At 43.1% G+C, this 23,929-nt stretch overlaps 1 protein-coding gene across 1 annotated transcript in view; it reads left to right on the top strand.

Annotated features, from left to right (window-relative positions):
- The window catches only part of LOC129644332 (collagen alpha-6(VI) chain-like), a 169,226-nt gene that overhangs the window by 118,945 nt on the left and 26,352 nt on the right, over window positions 1-23,929 (top strand). The window contains exons 24-32 of the mRNA XM_055569956.1: window positions 1,934-1,996; window positions 6,345-6,407; window positions 7,250-7,300; window positions 9,117-9,152; window positions 9,855-9,917; window positions 14,599-14,661; window positions 15,800-15,835; window positions 15,953-15,989; window positions 22,169-22,662. Coding sequence (XP_055425931.1) covers window positions 1,934-1,996; window positions 6,345-6,407; window positions 7,250-7,300; window positions 9,117-9,152; window positions 9,855-9,917; window positions 14,599-14,661; window positions 15,800-15,835; window positions 15,953-15,989; window positions 22,169-22,662 — 906 coding nt within the window. The remainder of the gene's footprint in view (window positions 1-1,933; window positions 1,997-6,344; window positions 6,408-7,249; window positions 7,301-9,116; window positions 9,153-9,854; window positions 9,918-14,598; window positions 14,662-15,799; window positions 15,836-15,952; window positions 15,990-22,168; window positions 22,663-23,929) is intronic.

Raw genomic sequence — 23,929 nt, 5'->3', positions numbered from 1 at the left:
AGCTGCTTGTACATTTTGGAGAGTAGTTCTTTGTCAGTTGCTTCATTTACTGTTATTTTCTCCTATTCTGAAGGCTGCCTTTTCACCTTGTTGTGAACAACGAGATGTTGTTCACCTAGTTTCCTTCATTGTGCAAAAGTTTTTAAGTTTAACTAGATCCCATTTGTTTATTTTTGGTTTTGTTTCCATCACACTGGGAGGTGGATCATAAAGGATCTTGCTGTGATTTATGTCAGAGAGTGTTCTGCCCATGTTTTCCTCTACAGTTTTATAGCTTCTGGTCTTACATTTAAATCTTTAATCCATTTTGAGTTTATTTTTGTGTATGATGTTAGAAAGTGTTCTGGCTTCATCGTTTTACACATGGTTGACCAGTTTTCCCAGCACCATTTGTTAAAGAGATTTTCTTTTTCTCCATTATATCTTTCTCTTACACTGTTGGTGGGAATGCAAACTAGTACAGCCACTATGGAGAACAGTATGGAGGTTCCTTAAAAAACTGGAAAGAGAACTGCCATATGACCCAGCAATTCCTCTGCTGGGCATATACACCAAGGAAACCAGAATCGAAAGAGACACGTGTACCCCAATGTTCACTGTTTATGATAGCCAGGACATGGAAGCAACCTAGATGTCCATGCAGACGAATGGCTAAGCAAGTTGTGGTACATATAAACAATGGAGTATCACTCACCTATAAAAAAGAACACATTTGAGTCTGTTCTAATGAGGTAGATGAAACTGGAGCATATTATACAGAGTGAGGTAAATCAGAAAGAGAAAAACCAATACAGTATATTAATGCTTATATATGGAATTTAGAAAGACAGGAATGATGATCCTATATGCAAGGCAACAAAAGAGACACAGATGTAAAGAACAGACTTTTGGACTCAGTGGGAGAAGGCGAGAGTGGGATGATTTGAGAGAATAGCATTGGAACATGTATATTACCATGTGTAAAACAGATGACCAGGGAAAATTCAATGCATGAAGCAGGGCACTCAAAGCCAGTGCACTGGGACCACCCTGAGGGATGGGGTGAGGAGGGACGTGGGAGGGGGTTTCAGGATGGGGGCACATGTGCACCCATGGGTGATTCATGCTGATGTGTGGCAAAAACCACCACAATATTGTAAAGTAATTATCCTCCAATTAAAATTAATTAATTAATTTAAAAAAAAGCATGCATGCTTTCTAGAATACTGAAGAGACTTCTATCACATCAAATAGATTCTCCATTTTGACACATAGTATGCTTATTTGTTTGTTTTGCTATTTTGTTTGTCAAGAAAATCTTAAAACTGTATGTAGATCTTTTATCTTTCTTGTTAAATTTATCCTGAGTATTTTGCAGCTTTTTTTCTCTTATTGGTAAATGGAAATTTATTTCAGTTTACTCTTCTGATTTATCTAAGAGAAGAAAATGTCAGAATGTTTATCTTGTACCACCTGTACATGTCTTATGAGTGTTAATTGTTTCTGGTAAAGTTTCTTGAGTTTTCTATCGTACTAATCATATTATTTACAAAGATAAGTTTACCTTAACAACAACAACACACTTTTTCAAAACGAGGAATAAGGAAGAATGCAGTCCTAGGCAAATGTCATCTGGAATGCCTTCTTCAAATGTTAGACATTTTGACAACATCTGCTCTAACAGCAAAACACTGAGAACCCAAAATCTCTTTGGAAGAGAAGACTCCCCGGGAAACACAGTCATTTAGGCAACATCTGGTCTGAATTACTTGATTAATTTTCTATTATTTACTAGTCTCCATTTGACAGTCATGTTTTTTTTCCAGAGCGGGAGTCAATAAAGCCGTAACTCTTTCTCCATCTGTGGTTCATTTTCCTCTTAGAAGAGATACAGAGGGTTTCAAGGAAAGTTGCTTTATGTTCTGCTGTATTTGCAATCCTTCTTTTATTTCAGGGGCTTCCAGGACCAGCAGGAGAGGCAGGGAGTCAAGGCCGTTTGGGAAGCCAAGGAAATAAAGTAGGTCACATTCTTTACACCCATGAAAGCTGAGGTTTTCTTCTCAAGGGAAATGTGTCTGGTTATATTAGCCAAAGCCCTTTCAACACAGAAGAGAACATATCTCATTGCCCCTGTACCCTGGCTTGATTCTTAGAGAGCCAGCAACATCTAAGGACGTGGGTGTGGACCCAGCTGAGGTCAGGGAATCCAGCTCAGCCTCAGCTCATGAGGGGCTACACCCAATCTGAGAATCTCGGGGAAGGGGGACTCTTCTAGGACAGCCCTTCCTCCTTTCTCCACCCCCACCCCTTCCTTCTCTTATTTCTATCCTCCATTCATACGAACATTTGCTGAATACCTTTAAAGACAAAGTCACTGTGCTGGCCCTCAGCTGGACTGACGTCAGCTCCGAAAGGGCAGAGGTCTTTGTTTTGCTCACTGATGCATCCCTAGAGCTTTGAATAGTACCTGGCATGTCATAAGCACTTAGAAAATATCTGTTTAATGAAAGAACTTCTGGGTTGTGAATGATAAATATGACAGAATCAACCCCACAAAATTGAGAGAATGTTCAAGACAAGAATCTATGATGGTTCTCTGGTGGTTCAGAGGTGAAGAATCCACCTGCCAATGCGGGAGACACGGGTTTCATCCCTGACCCAGGGAGAGCCTACATACCATGGAGCAACTAAGCCCAAGCACCATGACTACTGAGCCTGTGCTCTAGAGCCTAGGAGCCGCACTACTGAAGCCCCTGTGCCCAGAGCCCATGCTTCACAGTAAGAGAAGCTGCTGCAATGAGAAGCCTGTGTGCCGCAACTAGAGAATCGCCAGGGTGGCCATGAAGACCCAGCATAGCCAAAAATAGAGAAATAAAATAAAATTATAAGAGCAAGAACCTATGACATAGGGATAGGGGACTGAACAAGGAGTTTAAACTCAGTGTTCATAGAAGTATTTCCAGACTGGAAAAAGAGGCATCATAAGGATATAGATTTTGCGTAGACTTTGGAAAATAAGTAGTGTTTGGCAAGGAGTGAGAAAGGGCAGGGGAAATTTACTGATGAAATATTGAAGAAATAAATGTTGGAGAAATAAATATTGAAGAAATAAATGTTGGATAAATAAATATTGAAGAAATAATATTTCTTCAACAAATATTGAAGAAATAAATAAAACACAAGACTGGAAAAATGCCACGAGCAAGTGTTTGGGGGTGAAAATTATCCTCCTGGGGGATCACAAAGAACAGGAAAGTCTGTGGTGACTGACTGACTAGGCAGCCAGTACAGTGTTGTTTACAGGTTGTGATCAGCACGTGTGAACAGTCAGGTTTGGAAGCTTCTAAATAGGCAATTCAGAGTGGGAATATTTTGAAGATGGAGAGATTGTAAGCTGGGAGGAGTGCTGGCCCCCACAGGCTCCAAGACAAGCGAGACTGGTGACCTAACAGGGTGGGGCCAGGAGGGACTCAGGAGGGGCCTGTGGAGCTCTCCCAGGAGGGGACGGAGACACAGAGGAGAGGGCTGGGCGACTCTGGGCCCCGACTTGGGTGGGAACCCCATCTCAGAAGTGGGAAAGGCAGAGTGGGCAAAAGAGTGAGGGAAACCCCTTGGTCTGTGGGTGGAGGAGAGAGTCTAAGACTGACTGAAGATGCAGGTTTCAGAATCATTGGAATTTAAAAAAGGCTCTGGTGATGACTCTTTGTAAGAAGGGTAAGAAGAGGCAGAAAAGGAATCATTGGAAAGGAGGGGAAAGAAGCACATTAGATGCTGAGAAGGAGAGTCTTGGAGGAGCTGGGAGCCTCAGCTGGCATCAAGTAGGTAAGGAGGAAAGGACCAGAGAAGCCACCACTTCTGGTGACCAAGATGCACCAAAGAATAGATTGCAAAGTGTAGCAGTTGGCCAGCTGCATAGGACTAAACAGCATGTGTGGGAGGGAGACCTCAGTAAGGCAGACATGATAGAGCCAGCAGTGGACGGTCGCAAAGACAGCTGATCGCAGGATGAAATGAGATCCATCAGTGACGAAGATAATCAGCTCCAAAAGGGACTACTAGAGATGTGGCATAGCAATAACGGTCTGGAAAGGAGTTTGGAACAGATACAATGGTGCCTTCTCGCCCTGGAGAGGGCTGCAGGGGAAGTGGTGTCTCCGGAAAAACTCAGTTTGTCCTACAGTGAGGATGCATGCGTGCAGACATCATGGGCATATAGAGAAGGTTTGAGTGTGAAATGAAGGCACTCCATAGCGTGTGACAGAAGAGACCAAGACAGAGGTAGACAGAGTCGGAGGGACCTAGAGCTGGATGTAGATAAGAGTGTAGAAATGTGCAAGGAGATAGATAGCAGCAGGGTAGTTGTGCCAAAGAATATCACTGTTAGTAAGAGAGATTTTTGAATGGGAGGGGCAAGAATTCGGGAGGCAAGTGCCCTCAATGCCAACCCAAACCCCTTGGGAACCTCAAGGTGGATCAAGTTCTCCAAGTCTGAGATGAGCCCCAGACACTTACTCCTGTCTTATTCCATTAAGCTCAAGTTCCCAGGGGAGCAACCAACCTGCCAGTTTATCCCAGGCTTGGTGTCTGGCTGTAACCAGTAACAAAGTGATCTTGAACAAGTCTTATGGCTTCCTTTGTCTCCCTATCTTCAAGCAGATGGCCTCAAACTTCAGTGTGTGTAAGAATCAGCAGAGAAGTGTATTTATAAAGGCATATCCCTGGGCTCCACCATCAGAGACTGCCACCAGTGGGATCCAGGAATTTCCTTTGGCGTGTGGACCCTAGGTATACGGGAGGCAGGTGGCTTCCAGAGCACACTTTGGGGGCCACTGCCCTGAAGAAAGTCTGCAAGGCAGGGGGTCTTCTGCCACTCTTCCATGGAGCCTTAGTCTCTGTGCCTGTCCGGGGATCAGTGTGGGTGGACATTTGCCCATTTGGACCCCTCACAAGTACTGTGTGGTCTTTCTAATCGTAACAACGAGTTCACCACTCCTTCAGCGTGGGCTGCACACACTTCCACTCTCTTGGAAAGGGAAAGGAGAATAACGAGACAGTGGAGAAACTTAGCCAAGCCTTCCTCAGCCAGATGGCCAAGGTCAACAGTGTCAGCCATGTTGACAGGATTCACTGTTGATGTGAGAAGAAGGACCCTTCACTTTCTCTCACTATGGGTCTTTTCTCCCCAAACTCATAAAGCATAGCATAATCATGAGGAAAACATCAAACTCCAATTGAGGGACATTCTGCAAAATATGTGATCAGTACTCCTCAAAACTGTCAAGATCATCAGAAACCAGAAAATCAGATAAACCATCCCCATCTAGAGGAGCCTACAGAGACATGGGATTCTGGGACTGGAAAAGGAAATTTGGTGGTAAAAACTAAGGGAATATGAATAAAGTATGGACTTGGGGCTTCCCTAGTAGCTCAGTTTGTAAAGAATCTGCCTGCAGTGCAGGATACCCAGGTTTGATCCCTGGGTCAGGAAGATCCCCTGGAGAAGGGAATGGCAACCCACTCCAGACTTCTTGCCTGGAGAATCCCATGGACAGAGGAGCTTGGTGGGCTACAGTCCATGGAATCGCAGAGTCAGACATGACTGTGCAATGAAATTTCCTTTCCTTTTAGTTAATAAGAATGATTTAATATCCATGGATTTGTTGTGACAAATATTTCCTAAGAATGTAACTAATGTGAAGTTACCAATAGGGGAGGCTAGATGTGGCCTGTATAGGAACTCTTTATACTGCCTTCACAACATTTCTGTAAACTTAAAATTGAGATTTTAAAAGCTTTTTTTTTTTTTTTTCACAAAAAGGAGTTAACCTGCTTTTGTAAACCTATGTTAACTTTCCCAAGTAGCTGTATTTCCTCAGTGTGAGACTGAGACTGATTTATAACCCACAGTAGACGTGCTACTAGTCAGAAGTCAGAAACTGTTGCCAGTCATGTCGTGCTATCTTGGTTATCTTGATTAAAACTTGATTAATAGGTCAGTTTCTGCAGCATCCAGATCATTTGTACGGCTCCTCACAGAGAACAGCTTTGTTAATTTTTAAAACTGTCCAGAGCCGCCTCTTTGACTCATTGAGGTAAGACATTTCCATGGGTGCGGCTCATGGCCCCGAGTTGCTAAGATGGCAACTTGTACCAAACAATATGTCAGACATGCCAGGGCTTCATTTATCAATGGAGGAGACTTCACTCACCACCAGCAGCACCTGTTGAATTGCTTACAAACTCAGTCCTGGCCACAAACCCATGGTCATGGATGCAATTGAAAATTCTTGTCTTAGTTCCATCATTTCTAATGTCCTTTACAAAAGCAACCTAATGAAGACATATGTCATTTTTCTGTTTGACAGGGAGAACCTGGCGATCTGGGGATAAAGGGAGCCATTGGCCTTCGGGGTCCTCGAGGCTTGCCGGTTTGTGTTTTATTCCTACTTTTGATCTGGCTTTTGGACTCTTTTTAGTTCAATAGGTATCTCTTGATGTGAGAAGAAGGGCCCTTCACTTTCTCTCACTTTGAGTCTCTAAAGTCTTTAGAGTGGTTCTCTAAAGCGGGTGATGGAGATAACAGCCCAATCTAGTTGTAGAACTTTCTAGCAATTGAGATTTCATCTTCGTCTTGGCCAGCTTTTCCAAATGACAACTTCCCAGGTCCCAAACATCCTGGGCAAGGGTGCTCTTAAAGCCAAACGACAAAAGGGACAAAGCCTGTGCTTGACATCCTCCAACCTGCTTCCACACTTTCGTCTCACCCAAACCCCTTCATGGGAAGCCCAGTCCACCCTTTCACGCATGCTAGGGGCTTCTCACTGAGGCCTGTACAAGGATCCAGCAGGAGCCAATACCCAGACACTTAGGAGATCTTTCTTTTATCCAGCAAACTGAAATGCTTCAGATATAAGATATATCTCTATATAAATACAAATGTTACCCAGGAGAGATAACACTTCTGCCTTCTTTTATTAAGATTATTATACATCTGAAGTGTTCTCATTTCATTCTCAGAACACGATGAGCAGGTGTAATTATGATTTTTCCTTTATGATGAGACAAGTGAGACTAAGTGACAATGCCTTGTCTGCATTTGCTGCTGAGAGTTCCGTTGAGCGCCACTATGCCAGTGGTCTGTCCCCGAGGGAGACTCCTGCTGCTTGATTTTTCCTAAGCAAAACAAAAAACTGGCGGTCTAGTTCTCTTGTGAAGAAGCCTATCTGCATCTGCAGTTGGGGGTGTTTGTAATAATTGCTTCTTCTTGCAGGGTGATGATGGCAACCCAGGTTATGGGAGTGTTGGAAGTAGAGGAGCAAAGGTAAGACGCGTTGCCTGAAAGCTGGTCACTTTCAATTTTGTTGTTGCTTTTTTGGGCTGCATTTAAGAGGAAGAAAAGGAGTGAATAAGGTAGCCTTAGATCTTTGGAGATAGATTTTGATCATTTATTTGATGATATCTTATGGAGAATATGGTAGGAAAAAACTTGATAGTTTAAGGGGCATGCAATAATGGAAACTCGAAATTAATTTTCAGTTCTTTGCAGAGATGCACATTCAGGGGCTGACTGGTTCCAGCCTGAACACTTCATCTAATCTAGAGCCTGAGGGAGGCTGTAGACATATTCCAAAATATGTCCTCTGAACATGTTTACTCCAACCATTTGTGAGAAGTTCTACAGGGCCTTTCCAAACGCAATGGGCCAAGCAGTAATTTTAAGATTAAACCTCATAACTTTATATGAGAATTATAACTTAACATTGTCACTGAATACTTAAGTGCTGGAAGTAAGACAGATAACTTTACCAAAAGCAGTGATTGCTATATACCAACAGTAACCACTTAGAAATCATAGTAACACCCATAAAAACATAATATAGTTAAGAATATCCTTTCTACAAAAATATTCAAGACCTATAACAAAAATTACTGGGATATAAAATTTCAATAATTGGAGACATACCAAATACTTGTTGGAAAGTCTAAAATATTACAAGGATCAATGTAATTTCAAGTGAAATCCCAATGAGAATGATGTAAGAGGCTGTCTAGAAGGATAAACAAACGCCCAAAAGCTAAAATTTCTTTTTAAAAAACCTTAATGAATGAAGGATTTCCAGTGAAATTTTCATTGAAAGTAGCCTTAGTATTTGATAAAAGTGGAACTATTGAGTAGCTAATAGCCCTGGAATATTGAAAGTGTTAGTTGCTCAGTTGTGACTAAGTTCAGTTGAAACCCCATGAACTGTGACCCTCCAGTCTCCTCTGTCCATGAGAATTCTCCAGGCAAGAATACTGGAGTGAGTAGCCATTCGCTTCTCTAGGGGATCTTCCTGACTCAGGGATTGAACCCAAGTCGCCTGCATTACAGGCAGATTCGTTACCATCTGAGCCACCAGCGAAGCCACTGAAATATTAGCCGCTCTTTAAAATGAATGTGAATGTTTTTATACATAATACATAGAACTTAGGTGACAATGTCAAGTAAAAATCAAAAGGTAATAAGAAAAAAAAATGTATCCTAACTGTGCTAAAATGCATTTTTAAAAGATTAAATAAAATATGGCAAAAAATTTATAGTAATGGTTCTGGGAAGTGAAATTTGGGTGAATTTTCTTCTGTCTTTTTATTATTTTAAATATATTTGAGGAGATATTACTTTTAATGTCAGAAAACAAACATTATCTTAAATAAAATACTTTTTTCATCAAGTTAGATTATCATACGTTTACAACTATAGCCTGTGGCCAAAGTAAGGCAAACAGTACCAGAAAACAAACGATCAGATTTAGTCTGCAGGCTTCCCCAATTTCTCCCTCAAAGTTGAAATCCAGTTAAAGAAGACTGTTTCAGAAACACATGGTCAGATCACCAGCTCTCCTGTTGAATGTCTACATTTGAAGGAGAGCCAAGGTGTACGTTTTACCCATTGATCTTAGGTTGTCATGATGTTTTGGTGAGACCAGTCAACAGTTTAATTTAGAGACTGGAGTTAGTGTCTCAGACCACGCAGTACAGTTTATTTTGGCCCTTTCTTGGTTCAGAGGCATTTAAAATAAACAAGGCAGCAGGCAAAATTAAAGTCAATATAAACTGATGCCAATGATATGTGCATATATTAATTTTCTCAATTATAGGGGCAAGAAGGATTCCCTGGAGAAATCGGACCTAAGGTACTGTGTACTTTAAGCTAACTAGAGATCAGAGATGCTCCTGGGTTTATGAAATGTGTTATAGGACAAAAGAAGAAAAATTAATTATAAATGGATAAAAAGAAACCTTTACGGAACAAGGGAAGAAGAAAGAAGCAGGCTTTTAAAAATAATCTTTTATTTCTAGCTTTTTAATTCACAAGGAAGAAATCATCCATAGTTTCCTCCTCACGTGTCCTCCTCCCCCTCTACCCTATGTATTTTCTTCTTTGCCCAAAGGGAAGTAAAATATGAGAAAAACCAAAATTACCTGATCTCACTTGCCTCAGTTCTCCTAATGTGTTTGTAAGTCACCTTCAGGTAATAAGTTTAGCCATGCTGTCCTCTAGCTTAAGGCTTCCACTCCGACAGGAAACACTGACTGAGCCCAGTAAATACCAGCTCCTGTGATAGGGTCAGGGGACAAAGTAAAAAGCACAGTCCGTATCTCCAAGGAGGCTGTGTTCCATCTGGAGAGACAGAGAAATAAAACAGTGAGACTCCAGTGGGGTGTGCTGAGAATCAGAAAAAGGGGTTATCAGGGCAAAGACACTTCACAGAAGGCTATTAAAGATAAAAACATATGTGAAAAATGTCTTCATGTTGGAACCAGTATAAAAACACACTGAGATATACCTCTTTGGTTTTACTAACCGTTTTGTTTTATTTTTCTGAACTATTTAGGGTGAGGTCGGGGACCCTGGTGGCCCAGGACAAAATGGACCCAAGGGCGCTAGAGGCAAGACGGTGAGTTTTGTCGGTTGTAAAAGCCTTACAACCTCAACTACCGTGGGAAGTCCTTTCTCAGGCTCTTACAGTCGTTTGAGTTGGCACTCGGTCCCCAAAGCTTGTAAAACGTGTAGTTTTTGTTAAGGCAAACTTGGGGCAGGGAGATGGATATTTGGCTCCTTCTTTGCCAGCAATAAGGCAACGAACTATTGACTCCTAGTGACCGGGTTCATCTGATCTGACTGATAAGGTACCATTCTTAACACTGGAAATAAGTTGTGCATTTTTTTTTTTTTTAAGGAACCCTTGTGGTCCAAAACAGTGTTTGCACCACCAAATATGACCCTTTTAATCCTAGACCCTCAGCAGACCTCATAACTTACTGCCCACTGGCATCTTGTCTCCCTTGTTAAGGTCCCGTATAACTACTTTAAGGAGGTGATCTCCCAATTTAGCTCAGGAAAGTGCCTCTTGAGCTCTCTGAGAAAGTTTCCATTTATCATGTAAGACGGTGCCTAAAGCTTTGGGCCACTCAGAATAACCACCCATCTCCCGTACCCTAGAAGCATCCGCAACTCGAGCTTGCCTCGGGTTCTCGTGGGCTAACAATGGCTTTTGTCTTTGCTGACTCTATTTATCATACATTGCAAAAGTGAGATGGTCGCTTTATAAAAGACACAATCTTATGACAGTCATCTCCTGAGACTTTATCTCTTTTCATCAGAACAACTCCGACCAGGTAAATAGATCTTGATACCATGTCAATTTCTGGATAAGAAAAACACAAAGTCTGATGGAAAAAAAAGCTGTTACTTGAGGCAGCTTTTCAGTTTTGCCACCATAGTTAGTTTGACCGGGATCTGTTTTCTCCTACAAAGTACAACGAAAACTGTATGCGAAGAGACTATTCATGAGGGCTTTAGGGGCATGAAGTAAGGAAACTTCTTTCCCTCCATCCTGCTTTTCCCAAGAGGCCTGTTTCCTGGCTGTAATTCTTTTCCTTAAACATGTTTTTGGTTGACTGTCCCTTAACATTTTTGCTCTCAAAGAAAAAAAAAAAAAGACTGATAAAGATAATTGGAAAAGACCTTCAAATTAATCTAGATGTCATCTGCATTGAAATACATCTGGATCTTTTCCCTCAATGTGTTGATGAGGTAGTTTACCCTTGAACACTGGAGGCCCGTAAACACGGCCAGCAGTTTCTTGGGTTCTCTTAGTGCCCAGTGACATATTCATCATTAAAAAAAAAAAAAATAGCTAATGGGGAATATATAATCTTTTTCTCTTGGCCTTTGGTTACTTCATTTTTTTCCCCACATTGGACAATTTATCACTATCTTCAACTTGTTTATTTCACCTGCCAAGCTGCCTTTTTCTACAACTTGTGTTTTTGAGTTTGAAGTTTAGACACTGAAAAACTTCCAAGTTTTCATTGGAGGGTTTTGGTAATAAAGCTTTGAGTATCTCTTTAGTTCTCTTGGAATGATTACATTCCTAGTTTGCTGCTGCTGCTGCTGCTGCTAAGTCGCTTCAGTCGTGTCCGACTCTGTGCGACCCCATAGATGGCAGCCCATCACGCTCCCCATCCCTGGGATTCTCCAGGCAAGAACACTGGAGTGGGTTGCCATTTCCTGCTCCAATGCATGAAAGTGAAAAGTGAAAGTGAAGTCACTCAGTCGTGTCCGACTCTTAGCAACCCCACAGACAGCAGCCCATCAGGCTCTTCCGTCCATGGGATTTTCCAGGCAAGACTACTGGAATGGGGTGCCATTGCCTTCTCCAACATTCCTAGTTTAAGTTTTCTAAATCTTTACCTTTTTTCACCCCAACTGAAGCATTTGTTTTTTTGTTTTCTGTTTTTCTGAAAATGCCATTATTTTTATCCTGCCTTATTTGGGGTATAAAGGTATGTTTGTATTTATACTTTTTATCAACTTTACACGTGCACACCCTTCAAGGCAGGGCTTCTCAGCCACAGTACCACTGACGTTTTCGGCTGGGTAATCGCTGTGGGGGCTGTTCCTTGCATTGAAGGATGTTTAGCAGTGCCCCTGGCCTCTACCCGCGAGAGTCAGCATCACCCACTCCCCTCTCCCCATCATGACAGCCAAAAATACCTCCAGACGTTGTCAAATGTCCCCACAGGAGTCAGGGTTGAGGGACACAGACTTCCCCCAGTTAAGGACCACTGGTTTAGAGAGTCAACTAATTTCACAAGGTTTGGTATGAAAAACTGGCAACTTGTCTGCAATGTAGCTCCTATTTCTCTAAAAGCTGTCTTGTTGCTCTACTTTCTGGGAGATTTCTTTGACTTTATCTTACAACGCTTCTCTCACAGTTTAATTTTCAAGCATTCTTTTTTTTTTTTTTTTTGCTGCCTAAATATTCTTTTTTAAACTATCTTATTTTTGTTTCATGGCTGAAACATCTCATCTCTCTGAGGATATAAATTAGTACTTTTGAAGTCTCCTTTGCCCAACATAGCCTGTTCCCAGCAGTGTTTTTTTCTGCCCTGCTCTTTGTCTCTCTCTGCCCAGCTCACGAGTCTCTCTATTGAAGAGCTGAGGACACAAAATCTAACTGGAAGCCCCAAGGAAATGAATGGGGCTCGTCAACTACAAGTTTCACTGAAGAGTGATCTGACTGAGTTGCTACTTAGCAAACATCTGAGATCTTGGGGTCTTTCTTCTCTGTCTAGTCAGATTCCCCTGAAAAGATTCTTTCAATCTTCCACCTAAGGGTGAAGGTCTGGCTGCCAGCTTTCCGGGAGCCCCAGCTTTCTAGGGGTCTCACATCTATTCCACAGCTTCACGATTGCCTTGTTTTCTGGACCGTACCACCAACCTTCAGCTCTGCCTGGGTTTCCTGGTGTGTAGCCATCTCAGTTTCACCTTTGCCATCAAGGAGAAAGAAGGGACATTCGATTCAACTGTTGAGAACGGGGAGGAAGCCCGGGAATTCCCCAACCAAGCTGCCTTATTTGCCCTCTCTCCTACACCTGCACTTTTAGAGGTACTTTATGAGAATGCATCATAAAACACTCAGCCTCCTAGCTTTCCCTGCTGCTGGCCTAGGATTCAGCTTTTTCAGCTCCAAGTCATTTAATGCTTTCCAGTTTGAAGGCTATTGTCTCATTTCTCATTCCCCCATGTTTGTTATTTTTTTGTCTTAAAAAAAGTGTGCTTAGTATTATTTTAGTAAAACACTGGAGGGAACAAAAGTAAACACTTATGTCCAATATACATTTTTCCCCCCTGGAGGTTAATCTATATCTTCTAAATAAAATAGTAAGGTTGCATTTTGTCTTGCTTTGTCACTCAACCCAGCATGCTGTGCATATCATTGGAAGACACAAAGGCCGTCTAGTAATTATTTGCTATTTCATAGGCAATGCTTTTACAGATTAAGTTGATTTTAAACAACCTTGTTTTTCACTCTCATAAAGCTTGTACATCTCATGACATTACGAATGAACAAAGAAATACTGTCCTAATTTTTAAACTAAATTCTAGCTTTCTTTATGATAAATTATATTGTTGACTGCACACACATAAAGTAAGTAGTCAACAGCTGTTGTCTTTTTTGCTGCTGCTATTCCCCATCTGACTACAAATATTTCCAGCCAAGTGTTCTGTGCTTTCTTGTGGTTCTTTCAAGGGTTTTTATATTTAAATTTTTGCTTTTCTGAGTTTGTTGTTGTTGTTTTCATGTGTTTGTTAGTTTAGTCACCTACTAAATTCAGATAAATTGAGATAAAAAATTCATTTAGATAAGTTTCTCCCTTGACCCAGCAATTCTAGTTCTAGCAATCTTTCTTAAGGAAATAATCAGAATTGCACATATGACTTTATAGTGGCATGCTTATTTCAACAACAGCAAACTTAAATGCCAACAATAAGGGACTGATTAAATAAATCAGTATATTCATTTAATAGAATACTATGGCAGCCATGATGGAGAAGGCAATGGCAACCCGCTCCACTGTTCTTGCCTGGAGAATCCCAGGGACAGAGGAGCCTGGTGGGGTCAGACACGACTCAAGCGATGTAGCAGCAGCAGCAGCATGGTGGCCATGAAAGGCAATTTTTGTGAAAGAATATTTAGTTATATGAAAATGTCCAGAAATATATGTTTAGTTTAAAAGGCAGCAATAAAAAGTATATAAATGTATTAAGATGGAATGTAAAATGCCAGATATGAACTCTAATGTAAACTATGAACTTTGGGCAATTATGATGTCAATGTAGGTTCATCAGTTGTAACAAATGTACCACTCCGGTGGGGGATGCTAGTAATGGGGGCATCTAGGAGTGTGAAGGATCAGGATATATACAGGAAATGTCTGTAACTTAATTTGTTTTCTGAACCTAAAATTGCTTTTAAAAAATACTCTTTGGAATTAAAAATAAAGACCATGATTTATATATATATATATATATATATATATATATATAAAGATATATATAGATTAACACCAAAAGGATAAATAAGTAAAGGACTAGAAAAAGAAACAACAAAATGTCAGCGAGTATTATCTGGGGGAGAAGAGGTTGCTGAGGATGTTTTTCTTTCTGTGTGCTCTTTGGGAATCTCTCAGTTTTCTAAAGTGAAAGTGTATTGCTTTTGAAATGTAAAACACCCACATAGCACACAAACATATATATATAATTTTAAGGTAAATAAATTCTGCTTTAAGGTATCTGCTGGGCTTCCCGGAGAACCAGGATCCCCTGGGGAGCTGGGACCTCCTGGACGCAAGGTAAATCAAAAACCCATAAGTCACATCAGCTCCTTTTCCAGATAAAAAGTCAGTGCCCGAAGTCTTCATTATCCAAATGCGTATGATTTCTGTGTTTGCAGCTTGGCAATGATTTCCACCACTTTTCCACCTTCAGTGTCCTCAGGGAGAGGAGGAAAAAAAATGCTGATTAAATATCAGTTGCTATTTCTCGGGTGGTGGAGGGAACCGAGGAAGGAAGCAAAAAGACATTTCTTATTTCATCTAGAATGAGGTTTCTCAATGATCAGTGAATTTTATTTATCTGACCAATCCTTGCCTTTTTTCTCACAGTCAGTGATCAGTGAATGAAAGAAAGGGAGAGGAAATTAACAAATAGTGAATAAGCTCCCAACAGTGCATTCACATGGAACTTATTTTCTTGAGGAGTTTGGGTGGGGCGCCATCACATTTTCCCCCGTCTCTTTGAGCTCAGCCAGACTCTTCCTGTTCCAACTCGAGACTGAACAGATGAAATACAAAGTAATTCCACTTTGTTCTTTCTATCCCCTACCCAGATGGATAGTTATGTACATATATATATATATATATATATGTATATATATATGATCATATACATATATATGGTCATATACATATATATGTATATTCATTTTTGGAAGACAGTGTGGATTACCTTTCCAGATATTTGGCCTGTCTAGTCCCTTTGTCATCCAGCTGATAATGGGCACAGATTCAGGCTCTGCTCAGCGGCTGCCCAGTGGCCAAGGCAAAGCCTTGGGGAACTCGATACCTCTGCATTAAGGAGGGCCCGGCACAGGGGATGGCACAGCCTTATCTAGTTCTAGCCCCAGGATCTGCTGCAAAGCTCTCCCGGCCAGTGTCTCATTGCCAGCTCCATCTTTATCTTCTGGACAACCCTTATTGTCCAGAGATACAGCAGGAGGACAGTGGCCGCTGGAGGCTCACTACATACAGTTCCCTCTCCTTAGATCGTTATTGTTAACCTGGTAATGAGTATCCTACAGGGAGTTTTTTTCTCCCTTTTAGAATAAAAAGGTTAAGAAGCTATCTTTTTCTTAGAGTAATGTTGATGCATATTCTGGCTCCTACAATGTGCTTCCAAAACCCTGAAACCACATTCTTTTTGTTTCCCCAGGGTGTGAAAGGGGCCAAAGGATTGGCTTCGTTTTCTGTACGTATCTGCTGACTCCAACAGAGCCCAAGCATCCCGTGACATTTATTTATTTCTCAACTTGCAGGACCTGGAGTCTGTTGGTTAATTCATTCTGTTTTATCTTTTGAACTGCAGACATGTGAGCTCATCCAGTATGTGCGGGACCATAGTCGTAAGTACCGTGCTTAGGATGATCACCCGGGGTGTCAGCATTTGTAGAAAAAAAGCAGCAAATTCTGCACTCAAAATTGAGACTAGTTACCAGACAGTTTCTTAAAATTAGGGATGTCACTGTGTGTGTTTGGAGGAGGCATAGACTGATGTCTATTAACTCCCTCTATGGCTGCCAGCATATCTACTGAAACGCGTCCCAACACTAAGGAAGGATATATCTAGTGCTTTTAATCAGGGAAAAATGAATATATGAGGTCAGAACTCTCCTGATGGTGAAATCAACCAGTGAGGAGTCACATTAAACTTTATAAAATTATTAACCCCTGACAACAGCTAAGGATCGAATTCAGCTGCTGTGAAAGAGCCAGCCATGGCAAGGAGGTATCCTGGCAGGTGGGAACTCTGACGTTTATCATTCCCTGAGAAGGTGTGCTTGACTGCCTTGAATTAGACTCATTTGCTTCTAAAATTACCCAGTCTACCTGTATTTTATTTACTTTCAAAGTTTTAATAGCAAGAAACGGGTTTTGATTTGGCAAAGGCTCTTTTGAATTTGCTTTGAGACCCTTAGAATAGCCTCTTCTATCAAAACACGTGTTAGCAGCATCAAAGGAATGCCATGGACAAGATGAGGAGACTTGGTTGCTTAATGTTCACCTACAAATGACTTCCTAGATAAACGTTAGGACTGAAGGAAATGTCACAGTTCCCTCAAGGCATCTGGGGGGAGAAAACAGACAAATTAAGATCCTATTTCTGGAGAGAGTATGGGTCTCAAAGACAGACTTTCCAAAGCTTTGAATGCAGTGCCAATCTTAACTCTGCCTTGTAGCAGAATGGAACCATCCATTCTGGGAATCAAATCTATGCATTGGATCATGAAGATTGCTTGCTTTGAGGCTGGACTAACAGAGTGGGCTTTCTGACGTTGGAGCCATGTGACATATATTGGCTCAAGGGTAGACCCAAGTGTGATGAGATCTGAGCTTTCAAAATGTGAGCGATTTAATACAGAATTATAAATCCAAAACGAGGTACAAAACTGCTTCAGAAGTGTCATTTGGAACAAGAAAGGAAATCACAGCCAACAACTTCTGCCTGTTAAAACGTATGTGATCACGTGAACAACAGCTGGGCCCTTCTCAAGGCCTTGCCAGGGGCCCCTCGGGTGAGAGGTTGGCAGCAGTGCTGCCCAGAACTTTCTGCAATGATGGAAGTGTCCACTGCACTGCCCAACATGTAGCCACTGGCCACAGGGGCATTTGAGCCTTGATGGATGGCTAGTGCAAGTGAAAAGCTGCATTTGTCTCATTTAATTTAAATTAATTCAAATGTCGATAGTCACATGAGACTGGTGGCCTTCTTATTGGACAGTGTGGCCCTAAAGTTTAAGCTTCATTTGTGTTAGCCGCTCGTCGCATCCGACTCTTTTTAGACCCCCATGGACTGTAGCCCCCCAGGCTCCTCTGTCCATGGCATTATCCAGGCAAGAACACTGGAGTGGGTAGCCATTCCCTTCTCAAGGGATCTTCCCGACCCAGGGATCGAACCTGGGTCTCCTGCCTTGCATGCAGATTCTTTACCGACTGACCCACTAGGGAAACCCACATCAGAGAGTAATCCGTCAACTTTTCACTTTCATGCATTGGAGAAGGAAATGGCAACCCACTCCAATGTTCTTGCCTGGAGAATCCCAGGGATGGGGGAGCCTGGTGGGCTGCCGTCTATGGGGTCGCACAGAGTCGGACACAACTGAAGTGACTTAGCAGCAGCATTGAAGCTGAAGATGTTTGATACTCTGTGTCCCAGAAATTCTGTTTCGACACAAATCCCTAGAGAAAGCTTCATTTACTTAAGAGTAAATCTATCGAGGATGTTTACACATACACACACGTATATAAATATGTATATATGTGTACCTATATGTAATCAATAGCTATAGATACCTACACGGGGAAATTTAGAGTGAAAAGGGGTTAAGACCTTTTAACTTTCCAAATTCGGTGCCTCTCTCTGCAATAAGCTGCCCCCTCCCAGGCAGAGAGCCTTTCCCTCTGGCAGCTGGCTGCCTGCTGCTGACTTATGGCCCTCCTGAGTCTCCAGCCCTGTTTCTCTGTGGAAGGACCTGTGCTTTTACCAAGATGCTTGATCTGTCTGCATATCTTCAAACACTATTTGTGGCCTTGATTTATTCAGTCGTCTACAAAAAACTCACAAAGTACAGTCTCGGTTGCCATGATTTCTTACACAATACAGGATGCTGTTCTCCTACCAAATAATAACCAAACTTCTTTTTTTGTTCTTCCCCAGCTGGCAGACAGGGTGAGTAATTTTATTTATAGCATATTATAATCAAGCTCCAAAATGTCGCACATCTGGAAAGATGAGTTAGAACATTGTGTTGCCTGCCAAATTATAAAAAGTTTATCTAAGCCCTCTTGATAGTACAGCCGTATCCCTGCCTCCAATAAATCACTCTCGTTTAAGGTCTCACAACTCTTTGTCAACCAAGTGTTTGATCTTTTAATTATTAACATTTTAATGACTACCAGTACCGTTTACCTTACCAATAGACTTTTTGCAATAATATTTTTATATATTTAAAATAATATTTTCCTCCCTCCCTTTTCTCTCTCTATTTATGTCTGTAGTCTAGTTTTTAAGGATTAAGGGCAAAGGGCAAAAGTGCATGGAATAAAGCTAGGGATGATAAGATAGTAAGTAAGCTACATGTGTAGCTCAGATAGTGCTAAAACCTATGGAGATCATGGCTGATGTTAATTACCAAATTGGCTTAATATCTTTCTGGGCCAGTTTTCAGGAATATTATAAAAACTGGATACATGATGTTTCTGTTATAACCCAGAGGGCGATGGCCCTCCCTCCGTACCTTTATACTCTTATACTTTTTTTTATATAAACGCATCTGTGCCCTCTGGTTCCTTGTTCACTCATTCAGCAAATATTTATTGGAAGCCCATTATGTTGCAGTCTCTGTCCCAGACAGTGCTGACTAAGAGGGGCATAATTCCTGTCTTTGGAAGCTTCCATTCTTGTGGAGGATCCAGATAAGTGAACAAGCAAAAGAATTACAGAATCCTTTAGTTACTATGAAAGAGATAAAGAATGGAATATTCTGTTACAGAATAACATTAGAGAGGAGGGGAGAAATGCCTCTGAAGGGCGGGTTCATCAATAAGGCAATGACACTGAAGTTTGGATGAAGAATAAAAAAGAAGCTGGCTTTGCAAGATCCAGGCAGAGAATCCTGCAAGTGCAAAGGCCACGGCACAGGAGAGACCCAGGTGTTTTCAAGTTCCTGATGGAAGCCCACGGCCACAGAGACACGATGACGAGGGGGACATGGCATGTGAAGAAGTGGAGAAAGAAGCAGGGACTTTCCCACTGGGCTTTGTAGGTTACATTTAGGGGGCCAGGTTTTATTCAAAATGGAATGGGAGGGCATTAAAAGTATTGAAGGTGTAAACGTGAACTGATGAACAAGTTTTTAAAGTTTATTTTGGCTGCTGTGGGAGAGTGCATTGTAGGGAAAGTGAAAGTCGTTCAGTTGTGTCCAGCTCTTTGCCACCCCATGGACTATACAGTCCACGGAATTCTCCAGGACAGAATACTGGAGTGGGTAGCCTTTCCTTCTCCAGGGGATCTTCCCAACCCAGGGATCGAACCCAGATCTCCCGCATTGCACATTCTTTACCAGCTGAGCCACAAGGGAAGCCCAAGAACACTGGAGTAAGTGGCCTATTCCCTCTCCAGGGGATCTTCCAGACCCAGGAATTGAACCAGGGTCTCCTGCATTGCAGGCAGATTCTTTACCAGCTGAGCCACCAGGGGAGCCTTGTAGGGAGGATGTGTATAAAAGCCAGGGGACTCGCGTTAGAGGGAGGGGCCGTGTGGGGCTCTTCTAGGCCAGCTTGGCAGTGGCCTGGACGGGCCTCCGTTGCTGGGTGGTGGTCCCCTGGCGGGGCCTGGGTCCGCCTCCCTCTGTCCTCATTGTCACTTGCTCTGGGCCGTGCAGTGACCGTCAGCACATTGGTCCTCCACGTGGGGACTCACGTCTGGATGGGTCCTCCCCAGGGCCTCCACAGTCCAGCCCAGCATTCCTCAGAATCCTTGGGGTCCTGGCAGCACACTGGTGAGCCTTGAGGGGTTTTTCTCTAAAAACTTGAATTTTTTGTTATCATCAGCCAGTGTGCTTGTATCTTTTCCCGCCTTTACAGAGCTGAGGCTGCAATGCTGTTATTGCTGCCGTTGCTCCCATGTGAGATAGCAGCCCAAACAAAATACTAGCAGAAACTTGGTCGTGTTTGGTCACAATTTTACTCGGTTTTTATGGTAAGATTGACGTGACCTTGATTTTTTGAAATTTCTGAAATTTTTAAGTTTCTGCTCAGCCCACTAAATTAGACTCAGAAGCTAGTAATTTTGCCCTTCTGCCTTGAGACGCGCAATTCAGGGGTTGAACATTTATTCTTGCTAGTCCTTTTGCCTGTGAAGGTCCCAGCGTCTAGGACCAGAAGGAGATGATAGCCTGGCACTAAGGTGATGGGGCTTCCCTGGTGGCTCAGTTGGTAAAGAATCTGCCTGCAATGCAGGAGACCCGGGTTCCATCCCTGGGTTGGGAAGATCCCCTGGAGAAGGGAATGGCAACCCACTCCAGTATTCTTGCCTGGAAAAATCCCATGGACAGAGGAGCTGGCAGGCTACAGTCCATGGAGTCACAGAGTCGGATGTGACTTAAAGACTAAACCACCACCAAGGTGATGAGGTCCAGGTGGACCAGCTGAGAAGGTGACCCCCTCTTGGGCCCGCTTGGCCAGATCCTGTGGGTCAGAGTCCTGAGCTCGCCTGGGAAGAGCTGACTTGCTAGCCTCTGAACGAGAGGAGGCCCCCCTCCAAGGGAAGGACATCCCCCAACTTTCCTCTTTACCAACATGCATCTCAACACCAGGCATCTCATCCATCCTGAAAGTTCTGTTCTTCTTCCCGTCCCTGTTCCAAAGAACTGTCCTTCGTTTGCTTCTTTTTCATTCAACCTTTATGAGACCCCAGATACATGGCAGGGACTAATAATCTGGCAGATCAAGAGAGACCGTCTCTGTCTCCAGACTTCATAAATTGGTGGGAGAGGCAAACGTTCCTCAGATAATTAGATATAAATCTCTGACTGTGATAAGTGCAGGATACTGGGATTAGAATGAATGAATTGCAATCAGTGAATAAATCTTAACACATTCAAGTTTAACAGTCTTAAAGTTTCTCTAAGAAGGCATATTTATTGGTTAAGTTTGTTTTTCTAACATAAATAAAAATTCATCAGTTAACACTCTCCTCATTCTTTTAAGTAATGTAGCTCTTCTATCTCACAATGCGTAAGTCAATAACAATAATAGTAATGGTAGGCATTAATTGAGCGCCTGGTGTGTGCCAGGCACTATGGTCCCTGTCCATCACCAGCTCCCAGAGTTTACCCAAACTCATGCCCATTGAGTTGGGGATGCCATCCAACCATCTCATCCTCTGTCGTCCCCTTCTCCTCCTGCCCTCAATCTCTCCCAGCATCAGGGTCTTTTCCAGTGAGTCAGCTCTTCGCATCAGGTGGCCAAAGTAGAGTTGATTACAATGTGGTGTTAGTTTTTGCTGTACATAAAAGTGATTCAGTTATAGACATACATACATGTGTATGTATATATATTCTTTTTCAGATTCTTTTCCATTGTGGTCGATTACAGGATATAGAATATAGTTCCCTGTACTCTACAGTAGGAGCTTGTTGTTTATCTGTTGTTTATATAATATTGTGTATCTGCTAATCCCAAACTCCTAATTTATCCCCAACCCCTTTCCCCTTTGGTAGGCATAGGTTTGCTTTCTATGTCGGTGAGTCTGTTTCTGTCTCATAAATGAGTTCATCTTTTGCTTTATTTAAGAGAGCAAAGTCAGTTTTTAGAACATAATCTTAATTATTCAAGATTTAAATATTTAAGTATGTGTTTTACTATTTGAGTTATTAACATTTAATGATTTAGTTGTTTCCATATTTTAATGTTTAACGTTTAAAATTACTTAGCCTTCTATGTACGCGTTTTTGTTTTTGTTTTTGTTTTTTTCATTTTAAGCGAGTGGTCTCATGGTAAGGCGCCTGTTCTGGCCTTTTAGGAGCGCCTCAGTGCCCCGTGTACCCCACGGAGCTGGTGTTCGTGCTGGACCAGTCCCGGAGCGTCACAGAGTCCGAGTTTGTGCGGATGAAGGCGATGCTGTCCTCCCTGCTGAGCGGCCTCCGGGTCCGGGAGGACCACTGCCCCGCAGGCGCGCGCGTGGCCGTGCTGGCCTATGACTCCCACGCCAGGCTCCTCATCCGCTTCTCCGACACGTACAGGAAGGACCGACTCCTCCGAGAGATCGAGGCCCTCCCTTACGAGCGCTCCACGGCCAGCAGGGACATCGGCAAGGCCATGAGGTTTGTCTCCAGGCATGTCTTCAAGCGGATGCTCCCGGGGTCTCACGCCAGAAGAATCGCCACCTTCTTCAGTGGCGGCCCGTCCGTGGACCCCCAGACCATCACCACTGCTGGCCTGGAGTTCAGCGCCCTGGACATCATCCCAGTGGTGATCGCCTTCAATCAGGTGCCTGCCGTCCGGCGATCATTTGCGGTAAGAAGGGCCACCTGCCTCAGAAGTCTTCTCTGTCATTCTGCCCATGTTCAGGGGCATTTACAGGAAAGCATGGAGCTGTGCGAAGTGTTTGTTACTATGTACCAGGAGCGTGCCAAGCCCTTGATACGCACCTTCCTGTTTAGTTCACACAAGCAGTGTGTGTGTGAGATGGGAATCAGGGTTATTCCCACTGTGTAGATGAGAACACTGAGTCTGCAGAGTGAGTGAGTTAGTGAAAGTTGCTCAGTCGTGTCCGACTCTTTGTGACCCCATAGAGTCCATGGAATTCTCCAGGCCAGACACTGGAGTGGGTAGCCTTTCCCTTCTCCAGGGGATCTTCCCAATCCAGGAATCAAACCCAGGTCTCCCACGTTGCAGGCAGAGTCTTTAGCAGCTGAGCCACCAGGGGAGCCCAAGAATACTGGAGTGGGTAGCCTATCCCTTCCCCAGCGGGTCTTCCCGACCCGGGATTTGAACCTGGGTGTCTTGCATTGCAGGCAGGCTCTTTACCCGCTGAGCCACCGGGGAAGCCCAACAATACTGGAGTGGGTAGCCTATCGCTTCTTCAGCGGATCATCCCGACCCGGGATTGGAACTGGGGTCTCCTGCATTGCGGGAGGTCTCTTTACTCGCTGAGCCACCGGAGAAGCCCAACAATACTGGAGTGGGTAGCCTATCCCTTCTCCAGCAGGTCTTCCTGACCCGAGATTTGAACCAGGGTCTCCTGCATTGCCGGTGGGCTCTTTACCTGCTGAGCCACTGAGGAAGTGCGAGTCTGCAGAAGTGGACCCATATGCCCAGGTTCACACAGCTGACTCGTGGCAGAGTCAGGGCTTGGATCCAGGCCTCTATTCTCCAGGACTCCCTGAGTTGGCTCTGGTGTATAGATACCAAGTTGGAGGGCCAATAGACACTCAAGGATGTCACTGAGGTGGCCAGCGTGTTGGTCTCTGCTATGTGATGGGAACCTATGGACCGAGTTTATACCATTACCGATCGTGTAAATATCCACCCTTCATGAAGGAAGGATCATTCCAGTTACAGCCTCTTAGGTTGAAGATTAAAAATCTTGCCGCGTAATATTTCTATTGACACTTTATTTATTTTTCATTCTTGAGTGCCCAGCAGCCTGTGGGATCTTAGTTCCCTGACCAGGGATTGAACCCTCACCCTCAGCAGTGACAGCATGAAGTCCCGAGCTCTAGACCGCCAGGAAATTCACTGTACTGTAGCATTTCTAGATAAACCACCCAGAATCACAGCG

Source organism: Bubalus kerabau, chromosome 2 (genome assembly GCF_029407905.1).
Source record: "Bubalus kerabau isolate K-KA32 ecotype Philippines breed swamp buffalo chromosome 2, PCC_UOA_SB_1v2, whole genome shotgun sequence".
Taxonomy (NCBI): domain Eukaryota; kingdom Metazoa; phylum Chordata; class Mammalia; order Artiodactyla; family Bovidae; genus Bubalus; species Bubalus kerabau.
Note: the sequence above shows the minus strand (reverse complement) of the source record. Positions and strands in the feature narration are given on the sequence as shown.